We start from the raw sequence: 19,813 nt of genomic DNA on the forward strand, positions 1-19,813 counted from the left end.
ACTAACTGTTCAATCTCCTTCACAACCAGCCCCAAAGGGAGAAAGGATTTTCTCTCAGATTGTACTTTCTCTACAGTACACAAATCTCTAATTCTGGGTCAAGACTCAGCTATCCCTTTTCCCAAGCTCCCACACCATGGCGAGGCCACACCTCTTAGGGTGGGGAAGGGGTGTGCTCTGGTGACCTCTGCTGACCAAGTGTGGGCAGGGGAGTGGAGGACAGGGGCCAATGTGTGGCTTCATCCTTCGGTCGAGACAGTGATGGTCAGTAACAGTGTCACTGCCTCAAGACATGGGCCTTTAGTCTCCTCTGCAGTCTCAAAAATTACTTACCATGCTGAAACTTGTTGATAAACCCAGATCTGTAATTAGGAACATAAATGACACAATACAGGCCTCGCACAAATGAACGGTTGTGGGGTATTATGGGCCCCTGTGGATTATTTGACTGAAGAAAAGGAGGGGGGAAAGCTGGTTGCTGTTGGACAAATTGCTACCAGATGTAGATTTCAATAAACACCACACTGTTGTTCTCTTGCCCGAAGGTGCTATGAATTTCTTGAGGCAACAGAGCAATCAGTGAAGTGGTGAGTGTTCCAGCATGAATGGAGCCTCCTGGTGTTCCCTGGTCCTGGGTGTTTGTCCACAAAATGCAAGGCAGCCCCAGGGGCCTCTCTCCCCTACCTGACATTTTACAGGAGAGTTCAATACTTAAAATGTAGCAACCAGATCCTGTGGAACGTAAAAGAAGCCTGGAAACTGTGGCTGGAATGTCACACACACACACACACACACACACAAACACACACACACACACAAAAGTGTTGTGGTTGGGGGGAGGGGGATGTTTTCAGAGAAGAAGGATCAGTTTTTCTTACAGATGTTACTTGTAGTAGCCATAGGATGAACCTGCCTCAGTTAGTAAATAGGTGAGAGCTGGCCTGTGCTACGTGATGAAGAAAGCCCACTTTCCTTCTCTTTACTGAACTTATGGATGAGAGACACAAGGGCATTCAAGCAGTAGGTACAATAAAAAATATCCTTCAGTGTCCTGTGGAGGAGTCCTATGTGAACTTGCAACACGGAAGCAGCTTGTCCATCTTCATTGACTATTGCCATAGGCCGGCCAGCACGTGAGCCTGAGAATTTGAGACTGGAAGGTCCCAAAACCATCATGCTATAGCTTGAAGGGAATGGAAAGGGGAGAAAGAGAGATGGAGACTGAGAGAGGGAGGGAGAATGTGATTGATTTTAGTTTAGTATACTAACAAGCTTCTCATGTTTTGTAGACTAGAGTGAGTTCCCTGAGCCTTCTCTTGGTCATGGTTCTTTAATAAAAAGTTAAGCGCCAAACATGTGGTTGGCCTAAATCCAGCATGCATGTTTGCATCACTTTGTGGTTCTCTGCTCCTCTCTTTTCAGTTAGATATTCAGCTTCTTGAAGGCAAGGACCACATTTCTTCCTTATTGTTATTGGCTAACAGCTGCTTTGCACACAAGGTATATGTGGGTTAAATGCCAAAAGAGAAAAACCAGTTTTACCTGAGCAACACATGAGCTACTGAGACAGCATTTTTTATTTGAATTGTATGTAGGAGTTTGAGGGGGCATAGGAGCTAATTGGAAGTCCTGGGCTTGAAATTAGTTCAGCAGCATCAAGTTTGTATTTGACCCTCAGTTAACAAATCTCTGCCTTGACTTGAGCTGTGGGGGCTCCCCATCCCACAGGGTGGTCTGTCTTCTTTGGACAGTGATGATGTGATGGCTGACTTCTGAGGACTTGCTGTGCTCCAGATGTCATGCTCAATATTTATTCGGGTTATCTCATTTAATTTTCGCAAGCCCATTATTTGATAGATGAGGAAATTGAGGTGCATACAGGCTAAGTTATTCAAGTTCATGTAGCTAGTAAGTGTCAGAGCCAAGTAGTTTGGCTCCAGAGGCTGTGTTCTTAACTACTGCTTTGTAGTGCCTTTATTTGTTGGGCCTACGTATAGCAGGTTGACTTCCTCCTCTAAACGGCAGGCCTTTGTATGTTTGGCCATGGCTCTCACATTGTCCACACTTCTGTCCTACAGATTTGTGCTTGGGTAAATCATCATGGTCTATGGGCCCTGCCTTTCAAGTCAGAAACTGGGTCTTGCCAGAACATGAAGCCTCTCTGGGTCTAATTCCCAACAGCTGATCTCCTAAGAGATTGAAGTATAAGTGAGGCTGTTTAATTTATTCTACCACTCCCCATACATACATGGGGAGACAGTTGGTGATCAGAAGATGTTACGATTGCCCCATTGGAGCTGTGGTACCCCAAGTACTACAGGGGTCTGCTTTCCAGTAAGATCACCTGGCTAATTTCTGGACAGCCGCAGAGACAGTAACAAATTTTTTCACAAATTCTGAGACTTTTTCAAACTTCACGTGGACTCTGTTACTATCTATAAACAGTCTTGTAGAGTTATTTACATAGGTTGTATTTTTTTTAAATATATCTCTTGAGATCCCTCCTTTGTCACCTTGCAGATGGAAATTCCCAATCCCTTTAACTGCTTTTCTACAGTCTCTTCAGATGACTAACTTCCACACATGGCTAAAGTCCTTCAGGGCACATGAGTTCTTACTCATTCCATTCTGCAAGCTTAACCTTACGTTCAAGATCTTCAGAGAGAAGTCAGTGTATCCCCCCTCTGATATGCTAAATAGTTATTATCACATAGGAAAATACCAAATACCTTGTTAGAAACCTGAGAAAAATATTCCTCTGATTTGTGTGTGTGTGTGTGTGTGTTCCAGTATAGTTAACATGTAATACCAGTTTCAGGTGTACAACGTAGTGATTCAATATTACCATACATCACCTGTTGCTCATCACCACAAGTGTGCTCTTTAATCCCCATCACCTATTTAACCTAACCCTCCACCCCCTCAGCCATCAGTTTTTTCTCTGTTCCTTTGATTTTAATGTAAAGAAGAAGACAAGCTGGGTGTATTTAAAAACAACCCAAGACTTCTGAGTCGTTAACCAAAGACAGAATCTTTTGAAAAGGGCAGGCCAGGTATAGGTGCTTGATCAAATAGGAGTAAAGGTAGACATTTGTAGGTCTGATCAGCACATGGGATGGAGCACTGGGTAGCATCTACCCAATAGAGTTGAACCCAAAGGGAAATGATGAGCCTTTTGGCCTGAATATCCCACTGGTACAAAGGGCCTCTGCTAGCTAATATGCATGTGGCTGTTATGCCCAAGAGGAAACACTGAGAATTCTGCACTCAGCGTGTTTATTGTTGGACTGTGGGTAACTGGAAGGCAGACAGTAGATTTTACTTAAGTTTGTGATTGCAGCACCTGGAGTGAGAGCTCATACATAGAAAATACACTAAAGGGTCTTTAAAAAAAAATGAATGATATTCAATTTATATAAAATATCCAGAATAGGAAAATCTACAGAGACATAAATTAGATTGGTAATTGCCAGGAGCTGGGGGCGGGGGGTGGGCGCAGTTGGTGGTGAGTTAGGGGTGGAGGGAGAGTTGGGGGAAGATCAGATAATAACTGCTAATAGATACTAGGCTTCTTTTGAGGATGGTGAAATGCTCTGGAATTATATTGTGATAATGGTTGCACAACTCTGCGAGTATACTAAAATCACTGAATTGCATACTTTAAACAGGCAAATTGTATGTTTTGTGAATTATATCTCAATAAATTTCATTTAAAAGTGAATGAGAAGGTGAAACAAAAAAAGCCCACTAGACATCAAGCGTACTATGGTAGGGAAAAGACTAGGGGCATTCTGAAAAGGAAATTATCTCATGCCAGTTTGAACTACAACTAGAGTCCTTTGGAAGTTAGCCCTTGAGGACTGGAGAACCAGTTGACTAGCTTACACAGGCTTGAGATCCATAATAAAGAGCATTTTAAAGTTGAATCACCTTAGAGTTGAGAACTTGTTAAGATTGGAGGGCTGAGGTTTACTGGGTAGAGCTGAACACTTTTCTAGAACAGCAAGTATTGCAGATACTAGTGTTCAGACCCATTCTGTTTAGTATTTTTTTGTGGACAGTAAATCTCTTAGTTTCCAATAATATTCCACAGTTCACCAGCATTCAATAAGCACCTACTTTGTGCCAGCTGGCAAAACTTGGGAGGCTCAGTTCTTGTGCATGAAATGTGCACGGTCTCCGGGCCCTGCAGGCACAGTTCCATTCTGGTAGGGATAGGCCCACTGACTGCTGAACTAAGCGATCTGGTAAAACCCAGAAAGGATATTGCAAACAGCCCCTCCTTTCTTACCAAGCATAGAGTATCTGCAGCTCTGTCCAACATGCCTAAAGAGAGCCACAATGCAATGAGAAGATTCACTGTACAGTGGAAGGAGGGTGGTCAGTTTGATGTTGAGGGGGCTGAGAGGTCTCAGGATTCCCGGGGGAGAGCATAGAGAGTCATGGGCCTTCTTGCCATGGGGCCTGAGCACTGAATGTCCCTGAAGTGCAGAAAGTCCTGTCCACAGCTTTATTGACTTTTTTCCCACCTAGAAACAAGCCAAGAAGTTTCAGAGTAATCCAGAATCATCTTCACAAAAGATAATACCAGAAAACTCAGAGGGATAAAAAGATATGCTTGCTAAAAACACTATTTCCCAGCTTCGGCTGGCCCTTGGAGCCAACAAAAGCAAAGCCTCATCAGTATTTAATGAGAGAGAGGGAACAGCTAGAAAGGGGCGGAGAAGTAGACAGAAGGAGGCTATTTAAAAGGCCCTAAAGTGCTGCAGCTGTTTTGGCTAATTTTTCTCATTTCAGTGATGTTCCAAGCTCTTTGTCTTCTCTGTGGGGCGAATTCATTTGTCTCTCTCATGAGTCATGCTGCCCACAAATAATCTCTCTTGGAGTAGCCCTTATGAAAATAGACAATTCACATTGCATTGTGTGAATTGGCAGTTGTGTGTCCCTTCCCTGGGTGGGCCACAGTGTGTCTGCTCTGTGTGCATCCACACATGTCAGGACTTCTAAGGTCTAGCACGCCCTCGGTGTGCTCAGTGACAGGGGGGCACAGAAGGAGACATCTGGACTCCCAGATGGAGGCAAGGAGGGAAGTCTGCAGACAACAGTGCCTGGTCAGCTGACTGCTCCCTCCTAAAAGTTTCTAGATTTCATAGATGTTACTCTCTCCACAAGGATTTTATAGGAATTATCTGTGAAAAAGTAAACATCAGAGGAAATTCTGTATAAATAAATATTACTGTCATTTAAACCTGGATCTTGCAAATTGAGCTTTTCCTTTTAGGTAGTATTTTCTTTACTCTCTGGCCAGCAGATCTGACCAACCAGCATTTTTCTTTAAGATTTCCCTAGGGAGACTCTGAGCTCTTTAGAGAGTACAATGGGTCCCTTTTGTGTTTGCTGCCTAGCAAAATTTCTTCTTCCCTAATAATCATCTTGGTTTTATTCTGAGACTATGTAGGTGCTTTTCTGGTGGAGTTGGCTCCCCCTTTGGCTCAGGTAATTGTGGCCCAAGTCAGTCAATACATCATTTTCCCCTGGCCATGATGATTGGTGCAGAAATGGGCATCTGACCCAGTCATTACCAATGAGATCTAAGGAGACTTTGGCTAGAAGGCTGGGGTCAGGGCTTGGAGCTTTGCCAGTGTGAGCTCTGGGGGGGGGGGGGGTGGGGTGGGGGGGGCAGCTCTCTAGTGATTATGAGTGGAGAGCCAGTTTGAGCTTGGAGACCACACATGGAAGAGAGCCGAGTCTAACTGAGGAGGGAGAGGGCGAGGACAAGGACGGTCATGGTGTTATCCTCTAAGCCTTTCGCCAAGCTGCCCTGAAAGCACCATTATCCTGGTCTTTCCAGGCATGTGAGCCAAAAAGTTCCCGTTTGGCTTGAGTTAATCAGGGTCAAGTTTGCTGTCACTTGCATGAGTTTTAACTCATTCAGGGGCACTGTTTCACTCATACCCAACATCTAGCAGAGTGTCTGGCATGTAGAGGAAGCTCAGTATGTGTTTATTTATGCACAGATTTTCTTTCAGTTGAACAGATGTTTACTGAACACTTATGAGGGACAAATGTATTGTTCTGGATCCTATAGGACTGCACTGTCCAAAATGGCAGCCACATGCCATATGTGCCTTTTTAAATTTAAGTTAATGACAATTAGGGGTGCCCGGGGAGCTCAGTTGGTTAAGCGTCTGACTTTAGCTCAGGTCACAATCTCATGGTTTGTGAGTTTGAGCCCCGTGGTGGGCTTGCTATTGTCAACACAGAGCCCACTTTGGATCCTCTTTCCCCCTCTCTCTGCCCTACCCCCCACTCTCGTGTACTCTATCTCTCTCTCAAAAGTAAATAAACATGTAAAAAAAAATATATAGGGACACCTGGTTGGCTTAGTCAGTTGAGCGTCTGACTTCGCCTCAGGTCATGATCTCACAGTTCATGGGTTTGAGCCCCACATCAGGCTCTGTGCTTACAGCTCAGAGCCCAGAGCCTGTTTCACATTCTGTCTCTCTCTGTCTCTCAAAAATGAATAAACATTAAAAAAAAGTTAAGTAAAAAATAGTAAATTAAATTAATGACAAATAAAATTAAAACTTCAGTTCCTAAATCACACTATCCACACTGCAAGTGCTCAGTGCTCCTCTTTTGGACAGTGCAGATACAGACATTTCCATCATTGCAGAAAGTTCTATTGGACAGCAGTATTGTAGAGAATACAAACATACATAAGACTCAGACCATGCTTCCAGGAAACTATATTTCCAGGAAACATTGCAGATGTTTGTTTTGAAATAATCAATAGCACAATGTACAGAACAATAGTCTGACCTATTGAAAAGAGTGATTTATGAAAGATCAGCTTTATTTCTCTCACGTATAATTACGTATAAATTCTAATGTAGTAGTGTGACGAAAAAAATTACCATATAGAGCCACACATTATACAAAATGAGGTATACATAAATGTTCTTTCATGCAAGAGGAACGAGCATTTACTGGACCTGAAACCCGAAGGTACTTAAAATGCCTTGTTGACTTTTGGAGACTTTTCAGGAAATAAGTCATTGATTTTTAAGTGGAATGTCACTTGAGTAGTAAAGTCCTCAAATTTCTCACAGAGTTCGTTCCTTCTCTTTACCCAGTAAGATTTGCATGTGCCAAGCCATAACGATGGTGATGCTAAAATAGCCTGGTCCAGAGTAATCAGTTTCTGGCAGGCAGCTTCCAGACATCCGGTGAGCCTCTTCTGCTCTTTGATGTCCCACATCCAGTTCACCACCCTCTCCCTCAGAGTAGGGTGCCTGAAGCATACATATTCTGACTTCTGCAGTACTCATTTTGAAGAGATGCGGAAGTGGCCTCTCCATAGTTCCCGACTCCGGGGGCCTCCATTTCTCCTAACAGCTGTGGGAGAGACTGACAGAGAGGTTGTTAGCATACTGTTCGTTGTTAACCTGGAAGCCAGCAGCACTCACAGAGCTGAACGGATTCTGCCCTCACCAGGGGCTCTTGTCCACCCCTCTGATTTCACCCATGCTGGCCACAACTATATCTTCAGCCTCATGTCTTTAATTCCCCCAGTGAAGTCTCCCACCTTAACCAAACCAGTTTACTCAAAGTCCTAGAGCATCTGTGTCCTTTGGCTTGTACTGCATTCCTATCTATCCGCCCTACCTCCAGTTAAGGATTTCTCCTCAAAACTTAAATACCTCTTTCAATCCACCCAACCCAGAAATTCTTTATCCCTCCTTTGAGCCTCTGCGGTATTGTCTGTACTATTGTTTTTTTTAAAACAGCTTTATTGAGATGTAATTCCTGTAGCCTTCAATTCACCCTTAAAACAAAACAAAACAAAACAATTCAATGTTTTTTTAAAAAATATTCAGAGTTGTAGGGGCGCCTGGGTGGCTCAGTCCATTGAGTGTCCGACTTCAGCTCAGGTCATGATCTCACACTCCGTGAGTTCAAGCCCCACATCGGGCTCTGTGCTGACAGCTCAGAGCCTGGAGCCTGCTTCAGATTCTGTGTCGCCCCCTCTCTCTGCCCCTCCCCCGCTCATGCTCTCTCTGTCTCAAAAATAAATAAAAACATTAAAAAAATTTTTTTTAATATTCAGAGTTGTACAATTGTCACCATGATCTATATAGAATATTTTCATTACCCCCAAAAAGAAACCCTGTACTCTTCAGCAGTCAGTCCTCACCTCATTTCCTCCATGCTCCCTTACTCCCAACCCCCAGCCCTAGGCAATGACAAATCTACTTTCTGTGTCTATAGATTTGCCCTTTCTGGACATGTCATATAAATGGAATCCTACAGGGGCGCCTGGGTGGTGCAGTCGGTTTAGCGTCCGACTTCAGCCAGGTCACGATCTCGCGGTCCGGGAGTTCGAGCCCCGCGTCAGGCTCTGGGCTGATGGCTCAGAGCCTGGAGCCTGTTTCCAATTCTGTGTCTCCCTCTCTCTCTGCCCCTCCCCCGTTCATGCTCTGTCTCTCTCTGTCCCAAAAATAAATAAAAAAAACGTTGAAAAAAAAAATTAAATGGAATCCTACAATGTGTGGTCTTCTGTGACTGGCTTCCTCCACTTAGCATAATGTTTTCAAGGATCATCCATGTTGTACTGTGTGTCAATACTTCATTCCTTTTTTAAGTCAGGTAATTTTCCATTATATGGATGGACCACATTTTGTTGAGCCACTCATTTGATGGGCATCTGGGTTGTTTCCATTTGGGGGCTGTTATGAACTATTATACTGTGAACATTTGTGTACCAGTTTTTAGGTGAACATACATTTTCATGTCTCTTGATTATACACGTAGGGGTAAAATTGTTGGGTTATATGGTAATTCTGTGTTTTTTACCTTTTTAGGGACAGCATGATAGATTCTGATACTTAAATCCTGTGGTATTTAGTTTATCATTATTACATTTTGCCTTCCTTAGGAAATTTAAACCTTTGAGGGCAGGGAAAGAAAAGCCTTATTTTTTCTTTTTTTATTTATTCCACCCAGTACCTACCATCATGTTCACCTAACAATAACAATAACAATAACAACAAAACACAGTCACTGTTAGGACATGAAAATGTGTTGGAAAGGAGTAGAGACTTGTGACATTCTCTTCCTTGTTTGATCCTAATTTATGTCCCCCTTTTCTGTGACTGCTGCATCTCTATTCTTCTCTAAAGTATTTCGTCTCCTGGAGGTCCGGGTAGTGGAGGTGAACTACCTGCAGATGGTCAGTGTACAGCACCCCAGAGGTCTGCACGTTTTGAGGGAAATGTGCTTTGGGGCACACAAGGAAGCTTCCAGCCTGTCTCCTTGCAGACAGCACTGTTCTCTGCTGCTGAGAAAGGTCCGCTTGTGTGGAGTAATAAGGTACCTCCACGAAGCAGGGCTTCACAAGGTCTTTCTGCGTGTCTCTTGCCAATAATTAAAACATGTGAAGACATGATAAAAGCCATTAAAAGGAAAAAATACCTTCCTGCTTTTTTCTCCCTTGATCAAACCCTATGAAAACAACTTTAGTAAAGGAGAGGAAGGGTGCCAAGTTTATAAAACAGAGGCCCTACGTCTGTCTTTGGGTCCACCATGAGGGGCTGAGACCGGAAGTGTATTTTCCCAAACTTTTGCCGGCAGGAAGAACTATACTAGACGGCCTTGTGGGTAACTGGTTGTTTTCTCAGTTGGTGAAATCACTGGGTGTGTTAAGCAGCTGGTCTGGAGCTAGTGGGGCAACAATTCTGTCTGGTTGTCTAGCAGCAGATGGCAGCTGTGGGTGATGATCGGAAGAAGGCAGAAGGCTGAAGGCTGCACTTCCCAGTCTGAAAGACAAAGTGCAAGTCAAAGAGAAATGCATCTCATTGGGACCTAATTGGTCTTTCGTGAGCCATTATCAAGAGTTCTTACAGTGCCTGAAAGAATTGATCTCTACCCAGAAGTTAAGGCAACACCAATAGAAAACTATACTAGTCCAGAGATGACAGATAAATGTAATTTGTGTGCCTCACTTATCAATTGCTTATGGCCACATGGAAGACTGTGTTGGGAAGGATTTTTGAGGCCAATTTCAGGCTCAGCAGGAAAGATGGTCATATATTGAATTAGTGGTGTCTGTAGTGAATACCTAAGAGATTAAGAAGTAGCATGTGTGTTGAATAGTTGCCCTAGACCTTGAGCTCCTCGATAACCAGGACGGTCTGTCTAGTCTCAGAACCTGGCTTATAGGAAGTCAGCAGTAGGGATGTACTGGTTGAATAAGTGATTTGATTTCCTAGTTTTGGAATTGGCCCATAATTCTCAGTAAATGACACATGTTAAATGCCTTAACAGTAAATGAATTTTTTGCAACAGAGATATTTCCCAGAGAACTTTAATTTTCATGGAGCTCTTGCCTTGATGTTTTCAAAACAGCTTTCCATTTTGCTACAATGAAACAATACATTTCAAAAGGTTTCCATTTAAATTGGCTACTCGAAACAAATTTCCTCATTTTCCATTTCAGTGGCCTAAAGAGGCATCTTGGTATTTTAGAAAGAATACCAGCCTAGAATTCAGATTTGGGTTTTACTTACAGCTCAGCCATGAACATACTACGTGACCATAAGCCAGTCACTTCTCCATTTTGGGTCTTATTTTGCCCTCCAAAACATTAGACAATTGAAGTCCGTGAGCTCTTTGATTCTGTGAATCAGGATAGAAGATGAAGAAGAAAGGGAGTTTCAACAAGATTATCTTACTCTCTTCAGCCTAGCTGATTTGCTTCTCTGATTTCAGCTTTCCTTTCTGTCCTAAGAGCAATGATCTTAGGGTAAGGAGGGGGGGGATGACATTTTTAACGATGATCACTACAGTGAAGGGTCCACATAATGAAAGCCTTATCTGATGTCTCTGCAGAATGTTACATGAGATTTGCCCTATATTCCAAGATGATTATGGTGCATGTGTTGCATAAAAATAAAATGTATCATCTCAGACAAATGTCTTGGCTGACATTCACCAAGGATCTGACAAATAAATGTTTTTGTATTTATATATATCCTGCCTGATTCAAAAAAAAAAAAAAGATTTAAGAAAGTTATGCTCAATACCATAGAAATAATGAAGCCTAGGGGCACCTCTCTGGCTCTGTAGGTTAAGCCGCCAACTTTGGCGCAGGTAATGATCTCACAGTCTGTGAGTTCACGCCCTTCACTGGGCTCTGTGCTGACAGCTCAGAGCCTGGAGCCTGCTTCAGATTCTTTGTCTCCCTCTCTCTCTGCCCCTCCCCCACTCATGCTCTGTCTCTCTCGCTCTCAAAAATAAATAAACATTGGGGCGCCTGGGTAGCTCAGTCGGTTAAGCGTCCAACTTTGGCTCAGGTCATGAACTCGCTTTCATGAATTCAGGCCTGTATCAGGCTCTGTGCTGACAGCTCAGAACCTGGAGCCTGCTTCAGAAATTGCGTCCCCCTCTTTCTCTGCTCCTCCCCTTCTCGCGCTCTTTGTCCCGCTCTCAAAAATAAATACAGATTAAAAAAAAATTTAAATAAACGTTAAAAAAAATTTAAAAAGAAATAATTAAGCCTAAAAACCTTTAGAATGAGAAAGAACAAGAGCAAAGTTGTGTTGTTGTTGTTGTTGTTGTTGTTGTTGTTTTTAAGCCATTATTTTAGGAAACTTAAACTAAGGAAAGCTTCCAAAGTTGAACATGAAATGTAACTTCCTCGTTCCTGTCAGAGCAAAGAGGGAGGTAATGGGCTACCTTGTTCTCCTTATCTGACAATAGCCAGGGTAATTGGCTTTGGAGAAAAAAAGGAGACTGCAAGCACAATTTGTTATCCTTCCATGCTTGTTCTAATAGCCTCTTATCAAAGCAGTAGCTATCAGTTAATAAAGAAACTACCGAAATGTGAACAAGAGTGCCAACATAGACCAAGCCTTACTTCTCTGGTTGTTTATCAGACTGTAGCTGGGCCGCATATTTAGTAGCTGATGCTTACTCTTCCGGTGCTTATGTGCTAGACACTGTTCTAAGTACCTTACCTATATTAATATATGAAATTCTTCCAGTAGCCATGTGAGTTAGGAACAGTGCTTTGAGATCTGTGATCTTTACCACTGCAGCATACTGCCTCTCCCATATCTGAAATCATGTGGAGATTTAACTCACCACCGGTTACACAGCTCAGCTCCCCAGGGATGAGCCGTCTCAGCTCAGAATGTTTCATTTACAGCAGCAGTAATCACTTACAAAGTAGACAGTTGCAGTGCTTCATAACTGGTTTGCTCTCTGAGTTAACTGGGTCTTTTCACATTGTTTTAAGGTGGCATCTTGAATTCCAAAGAGCAGTGTAGGCTTTCTTGAGCATTCCTTTGTCCATCTCATTACTGGGGTGCAGAGCACTGTACGTCAGCCATGTGTCTTCTCATTGTCAGGTATCTTTAGTCTACATCAGGCTTGCTAAATCAGCCAGCTCCAGCTGAGCTGGAGCAGAGGAGGTGGCTGCCTGGAAAACTGTGTTGAGAAGGGTTTGCAGGCCTGTTTCAGATGTGATGAGAGAAAGGTTCATGACTGAATAGTAACATCTGCCATGGGCAAGCACAAGTGTATGTCTTTGCCATCCACGATCCAGTTCAGGATCAGAGGTTCCCTCCGAACTGTGTGGCTTCTGAGGTTATTTTTCCTTCAAGAGGAGAACAGGCTGTAGTGATTCACCTAATTCATTAATTCATCCTACAAAAATTTATTAAGTCCTGCTTTGTACAAGACACACATTAGAAAGATGAATAAGTCAAAGTTTCTATCTCCACAAATTTTCTTCCAGAGATCTATAAATTTTAGCAGTTTCTATACAGTGAGATAATAAGCATTCTTAGAAAGTACTGTTGGAGCACAAAGGAAAGAGCTGCTGTCCATGCCCGGGAAGGGCGGACAGGTTTCCCAGAGAAGGTGCCAGTTAATCTAAATCCTAACTCAGTCCCCATGTATGAGCCTGGAAGGGAGTGTGTTTTGAGAGCCACCTGGCATCAGCAATATCCCCCATTGTTTTTGTTACTATCATATTCAGAATACATACACCACCCCCATTAGTAAGGCATTTCTTTTGAGTCGCAATGCAGTGGAACACCCAGGAAGAGAGGATGAAACTAATTCATCAAGGGAGCGCCTGGGTGGCTCAGTTGGTTGAGCGTCCGACTTCAGCTCAGGTCATGATCTCGCAGTTCTTGGGTTTGAGCCCCACATCGGGCTCTGTGCTAACTGCACAGAGGCTGGAGCCTGCTTCGGATTCTGTGTCTCCCTCTCTCTCTCTGCCCCTTCCCTGCTCATGCTCTGTCTCTCTGTGCTCTCAAAAATGAATAAACGTTAATAAATTTTTTTTTTAAACTAATCCATCAGGTTGGGTCAGTATTTTACAAGTATAGCTCTGAGTATGACCTTTGGGTAACATGAAGCCAGGGAAACAAGGAGTCAGTACTGAACAGGTGAAATAGGACACTAAAAGGAAAAATCAGGAATGCCAGGGATGAGTCAGCATTGGCATTTTCTCCCAGGCCAGTTCTGTGTCCATTGGGAAATCCGTTCTCTGCAGACATATGGAAACTACGGGGAACAGTGGTTGGGGTCAGAAATGGCATCACTGGGGCTGAAAAGCCCCAAAGTCATTTTGGAGCTAATCTTTGTATTTAGAAAGAGCTTTGCCCTAATCCTGTTTAGGATTTCTGTAGCCTGTTCCCTTAAGAGAAGTCACAAGGCTTTCACGTTTCCCTTCTCAGTGCCTTGTGAAGACAGGTACATAAAATCCCCACTTGCAGGTGAGGAAGTTGAATTTGTGGTGTGAGATTACACAGTGATTGAGCAAAGACTCACAAGCGAGTGCTTCCTCTCTCTTACCCCCACATTTGCCTTTAAATTTAATGCTTAGAATGGTGGTTTTAAGAAAATAATAAAGCTTTATATTGTATTTAATCATCAAAAAGCAAAAGATTAAAACTAAGAAGACACTTTAGAGATAATCTTATCCAATGCTCTTGTTCCAAGATGGGAATCTGAATCCAGGGGACATCTCCCAGGAACTTGAAGGGTCCAGCCATTAAAACCTACTCAGTCCTCATGGTTTCTGTTTCTGACTGGAAGCCACTGCCTTCAAGAGCTGTTTATGAGCCTCTGCTTCTCCTTCTGGGACTCAATTTAAGGACTTCTGCTGGGTCCCTGCCCTCAGTTTCCATCTGGGTTCAGGGCCTTCCCGTCACAGTTGTTAAGAGCCCTGACCCCACCCATAGATTTCTGTCCATTTATCAGAGTCCCACCATTTCTGTTACAACTGCTAACTTCAGCTTGCAACAACAAAAAATCAGCTTTTGCAGTTCAAAAAGACTCAGATTGCTGACTGAAAGCATAAGGTCTCCCTTTAAGGTGTTATGTACTAGTTCTACGCCCTTATCTGCTTCCGTCTGCTTCACCTTGCACTGAAGTATCTCTTTCTTGCCCCTTATGAAAGGTCGTAAGAAGTAGACAGTGCCTCCAATAATCTGATGCTTCCCTAAGTCCCCTAAACCTTTGGCCTCACTAAACCGATTATTTTACCGCCTGTAGCAGCAATTGGGAATTTTTCTGCCTGAGATGGGGGGTTTCTTATGGCCTCACCTCCCACCTCATCTCTTGCTTTTCTGCATTTAGACTTGCTCACTTCCAGCTCCCCATTCCTGGTACCGTTTCTGAATTATTCATGACCCTGTTGGTTTCAAGTGAAATAGACCCAACTTGAATTACCAGAGACAAACAGAAATACTGGAGCATTGCACACAACTGAAAGAAAGGTTAATCAGGCACACTTTGGGAAAAGCCGCAGTTCAGGAGTAACAGGAACTGAGGTTCTCCCTGCAGACAGGCTTCTTCCGTGAGACAGGAAACATGGCTGCTGGCAGCTCAAGGGCCTCCTAATTCATAGCTACAGTCACCCCACATGGATTTGCCTCTCATGTCCCAGATTCAGAACCGAGAGCCCAGCTTGGGTCTCTTGCTTTTTGGGGGGCTAGTCAAGTTGGGCCAGAGAGGCAGGGTCTGGAGCGTGGTTAGCATGGGGGAAAGAGGCAGTCCCCATCAGAAGGTGTTTGCTGTTACCAGAAACCCCAAGGGAGCTGGGCTTTCAAAACTAAAGGTGTCTGATACAAACCTGGGAGTCCCTCACAAGAGGAATGACTCAGAGCAGGTTGGAAAACAAGAGGCATAATATGCTTTTTAAAAAATACTATATATTCAATAAAGCTTTCCTAACCAATTTTCCCTTAATTGACTCTCCTGATTAATTAACTGTGCACTCTCTTGTTAAAGCATTATCTGGTACCAGCAGAGGCTGGATGCTTCCAAATACTAGTCTGGTTTCTAGAACACCTGCACATTTCTGCTCCCACCAGTTGAGGGGTATGCCTTCCAAAACCTGGGAACACCAGATGGACTTGTAATTACACTGTTTAATGAAGTATCCTCCTAATGAAAAAACAATGCAAAAAGGAAGTTAAGAAAATCAAGTTTGATGCAGAAAGATTTGAGGACAGCCAGCAGCTAAAAGCAATGGCTCTTCTGCAGTGGGGGAGAGGGTTTTACCTTTTGTTCAGAAGAGGTTCTGGAGTCTCATCCCCTGTATTGAAATTCTAGCTGTGTTACCTTGGGCAGTAGCAGCAGCATCTTGAGACTTAGTCCTTTATTGTAAAATGGAAACAGTAACAACTTCTTTGGGGGAACTGTTAGGATTAAGCAAGATGATGTATTTAAAGCACTGAACACATTTTTTGGCACATAGGAAGCACGCGACAAATGAGAGATCTTGTATCATCATCATCATCTTTATTATAATTATTATTAACAGCCACTACTTGAAGGGAGACACATATATTGACACTGTTTCACACCTAGTCTTATGTTACATGGTATAATGAGAGGATTTTATTTCTATTAAAGAATTTAATAAACTTCTTTTAATAACAATCAGAGGTGATTGCTTAACCATAGAGCAAATTAATTAAAATTAATTAACCATTAATTTTTTTAATATAAAAGGAAACCTCCAAAAAGTTCTAGAGATACATGAAAACCTGACTTATTAGGATGAGTCTGTAGCAAGTCCATCCTCCTTCCCAAGTATGTTTGGTTTTTATAAAAAAAAAAATTTTTTTTTTTAAATGGTTAAGCCAGGGGAAAAAATCTGAAAGCAGGGGAGATAATTAGAAAGTCTTCATGTAGCTTTAAGGAGCATCTGAGTTGCAGCAGAAGCCATGTTGGCTCTATTCATAACTCTGCTTTCTGGACCAGTATTCTAGAAGTTGGTACTTTCTTTTCATTTGTGTTTTTCACAGAGGGCAGCAAAATTTAGTTCTAAGTATATTTCGGGCATCTGGATTCTAGTCAGCATTTCTGGCTCTGTTTTAGAACCTAAAGTCTGCGGCTTATTCCTAATGTGGAAAATGGAATAATCCCCCAGGCACAAGAAGAAGAACTCCAACATTCAGGCTGCCGTTACTATAGCGAGACAGTGCTACAGACATCACAAGACTTGTTATACAAGGAAACATGATTACAGCGGATTAGAGAAACTTGCCAGAGCCTTGAAGGATTTATTGGTTTTTGAATTCTGAATGAGACATAAATATGTTTTTCCCCCTTAATTCTGGACCCCATATGGAGAAGGTGAGAAAATTCTTCAGCAAATTCTAGAATGCTTAGCTGCTAAAGATTGGTTGGGTATCATGTCCAAGTCATATTGCAAAGGGCATGAATGCTTGCTTGGCAGAGATGCAAAACAGTCACTCCTTTCTGTCTGCACTGCCAAGTTAGTTACTGCCCTGTCTCCCACTGGGAGAAAAATGTAGCTCCTTGGGGAGTCTTCTGTAAGGCAGCATGGTGTAATGGAAAAAGCAATGCACTCAGAGGCACGAGGCCTGGATTGCAGCTTCTGCACTCCTAAGTGCTGTGATTTTCAACAGGTTACTTAAACTCTCTGAGCCTTAGTGTCCTTTTGTCAAATACGGGGATAGTAATTCCCATCTCAGAGGGTGGCGTTGAGGATTAAAGTATGTTAAGTATCATGTAGGAAATCTCAAACGTTAGTTGCATTAGCATCAAAATGTCAGCCTGTAGTACACACATGTGAGTTCATAGATCTCAGAATTTTGCTGATATCCTAAAGGGAGGGAGTTAAAAAATAAGGATTATCTGTCATCTTATCTATTCTCCAGATTCTTTGGTTTCTCTGGAAGCTGAAGAGATAGCATGGGATAGTGGTTAGGAACAGCTTTGGAATCAGACAGACCTAAGTTTAAATTCACTACTTGCTAGCCGTGAAGCATTGAACAATTCACTTGACGTCTGTTACCTTAGTTTCCCCATCTGTAAAATGGATATAAAATAGTACCTCAACTGGGCTGCCTAGGTGGCTCAGTGAGTTGAGCATCCGACTCTCAGTTTTGGCTCAGGTCAAGATCTCACAGTTTCATGGATTCGAGCCCCAATTCGGGCTCTGTGCTGATGGTACAGAGCCTACTTGGGATTCTCTCTTCTCCCTCCCTCTCTGCCCCTCCCCTGCTCACGATGTCTCTGTCTCTCTCTAAATAAATAAACTTAAAACCTCTAAAAAAAGATAGTACCTCAACCATTGTTTATCCCGTTGTCCTATTTTATTCTCTGTATGGCACTTATCGCTATCTGAAATTATTTGTGTTGATTTCCTGCCTTCTACTCCATCCCCCACTCAGATCCCCATAAGGGCAAAGACTTTATATGTATTGTTTACCACTTTACATGTCTTGCCTAAGATAGTGACTGGTACATTATTGTCATTCTTTTCACCTTTGACTTCTGTTTTTTAAAAAATTCCCCTCCCAGTATCATGACTAAATTTATATACAGTAGCTGAGTTAGAAACCAGGCAGAGGTGTTTTGTATTTGGAAATACCTGTGTTCTTACAGTTGAGTTTCTATTTCCTGAAGATGCTTACTCAGCCTTCAATGGCACAGTTTGACTTGTGACATCAGAGGATTGACAGACAGAAGTCTGACTCAGGGACTGAGCTAGGAAAGAGCATGACTTTCAGCCCCGCTCACTCTTTGAGGGATGGCTGGACAGGGCTCAAAAAGGTCTTGGATTTCAGTGCATCTAGGAAGGTATTTAGCAAATTATTTTTAACCATTTGGATTTGGTACAGATCACCAGAGGAATCTGCTGTCTGTGCGTAAGTGAAGAATGAGAACGGAAGGACTAGGTGTAGCTGAGGGGGAGAGAACAGCCTTCCCTGCTGCTTCCCAGGGGAACCCAGGGCCTGGCTCCTTCCCCACCTCACATCCCCAGAGCATCTTCTTTGCTTGAATAGACCTAGCACATTGGACACCACTAAGACTCCAAGGTGCTCCACAACCACTAAGAGTTAGGCACACTGCAGACAGAATATGTTTGGCCTGAGTTTCAACCTCACTCATTAGCCCTCTCCCTGGGAAGAGGTGGCATTCATGGCAGTGATCTGTATGCACAACAGTCACTCCTTTCTGTCTACACTGCCAAATTTGATACTGCCTTGTCTCCCAGTGAAAACCGAGTCCTGAGAAGAGGAGCTCTTGACTCTCCTACCTCGTTCTTCCAAGCCCTGTGAACTGGTTCCTCTAATTCTTGTGGGACCAACCCGGGCCTGCAGGCAAGGCAAGGATGGTTCCCGAACACCCAGGGGTTGTACACAAAAGGTTGCATGTATGTGTGCTATATGGGTGGAGGCTCAATGCCTTTCAATTCTCCAGAGGTATCTTTGGTCTAAAGTAGGTTTGGAACCCCTAGCCTAAGGGGACCTAATATTTTATATATTTTTTATATTTATATATATATTTATATATTATATATTTATATATTTTTTATATTTATATATATATATATATATTTTTTTTTAGTGTTTGCAAACTCTGCAGCTTTGCTCTCTGGCACCCAAAGCTCTGTGTGGGTGGGTCAAAGATGTACAGCTGCCCAATCTTGTTGGGGTTTTGCATTATGGCTATCTCATCTCTTCCTGACTTTGCTCATTTGCACGAACAATTAAGCCAGGCCCATTGGCAGCCAAGTCCTGACTTGTCCACACAGGGTTTGGTTGAAGAGGATAGTAGGAAATTCTATAACATCTGTCCCAAGATGTCTCTGTAAATTTGGCGTGAGGAATAAGATAAAGCCACGTCATCAAGAAACGTATTAGTCCCCTCAGTTTCTTTAGTCACAAAACATTCCCCACCGTTCTCATACTCTTAGCGGAAGGGCGACAGTAGAACAAGCTTTTCACTGACGAAGCGCAGGATGAGCCCTGCGTTTCTGCATCCAGAAGCACGAACACTCATTCCCCTTCTGCCCAGCACCCTCCACTGCGGCCTGACTAGATTTCTTACAGGCCTTCAGAGTTAGTCCATGTTTTAACTACCCAGCCAAGTGCTTCTGCCTTGCTCTTATCACAAAAGTCTATTAACTGTAAGGTCTGGAAGCGAAAAGCTGCTGCTAGGTGTGAGTGTTCCTTTTTTTTTTTTTTTTTAAATGTTTATTTATTTTTGAGAGAGAGAGAGCATATGTGTGCATGCATGTTTGGGGCGGAGGGGTGGGGGTGCACAGAGAGAGGGAGAGAAAGGATCCAAAGCAGGCTCCGTGACAACAGCAGAGAACCTGACGCAGGGCTCAAACTCAAGAACCGCGAGATCATGTCCTGAGCCTGGGACGCTTAACCAAACTGAGCCACCCAGGCACCCCTGTGTCTTTGTTACTTGAATACTTCATCTTCAGCAGGAGTATGGCAGCTTCTATGTATTGAGGGTTTATCACATG

The 19,813-nt window shown here is 43.0% G+C and overlaps 2 protein-coding genes across 4 annotated transcripts in view; both read left to right on the forward strand.

The window, feature by feature from the left end:
* ATG7 (autophagy related 7) overlaps positions 1-19,813 on the forward strand; it is a 248,663-nt gene that overhangs the window by 139,773 nt on the left and 89,077 nt on the right. The gene's annotated exons all lie outside the window — the stretch shown is intronic.
* The window catches only part of LOC124525007 (uncharacterized), a 75,040-nt gene that overhangs the window by 20,167 nt on the left and 35,060 nt on the right, over positions 1-19,813 (forward strand). Inside the window, 1 exon segment of the mRNA XM_047097452.1 lies at positions 9,183-9,372. Coding sequence (XP_046953408.1) covers positions 9,183-9,372 — 190 coding nt within the window.

This window comes from Lynx rufus, unplaced genomic scaffold (genome assembly GCF_022079265.1).
Source record: "Lynx rufus isolate CCGP_SWC_20201006 ecotype Redwood Valley unplaced genomic scaffold, mLynRuf1.p SCAF_4, whole genome shotgun sequence".
NCBI classification, from domain to species: Eukaryota; Metazoa; Chordata; class Mammalia; order Carnivora; family Felidae; genus Lynx; species Lynx rufus.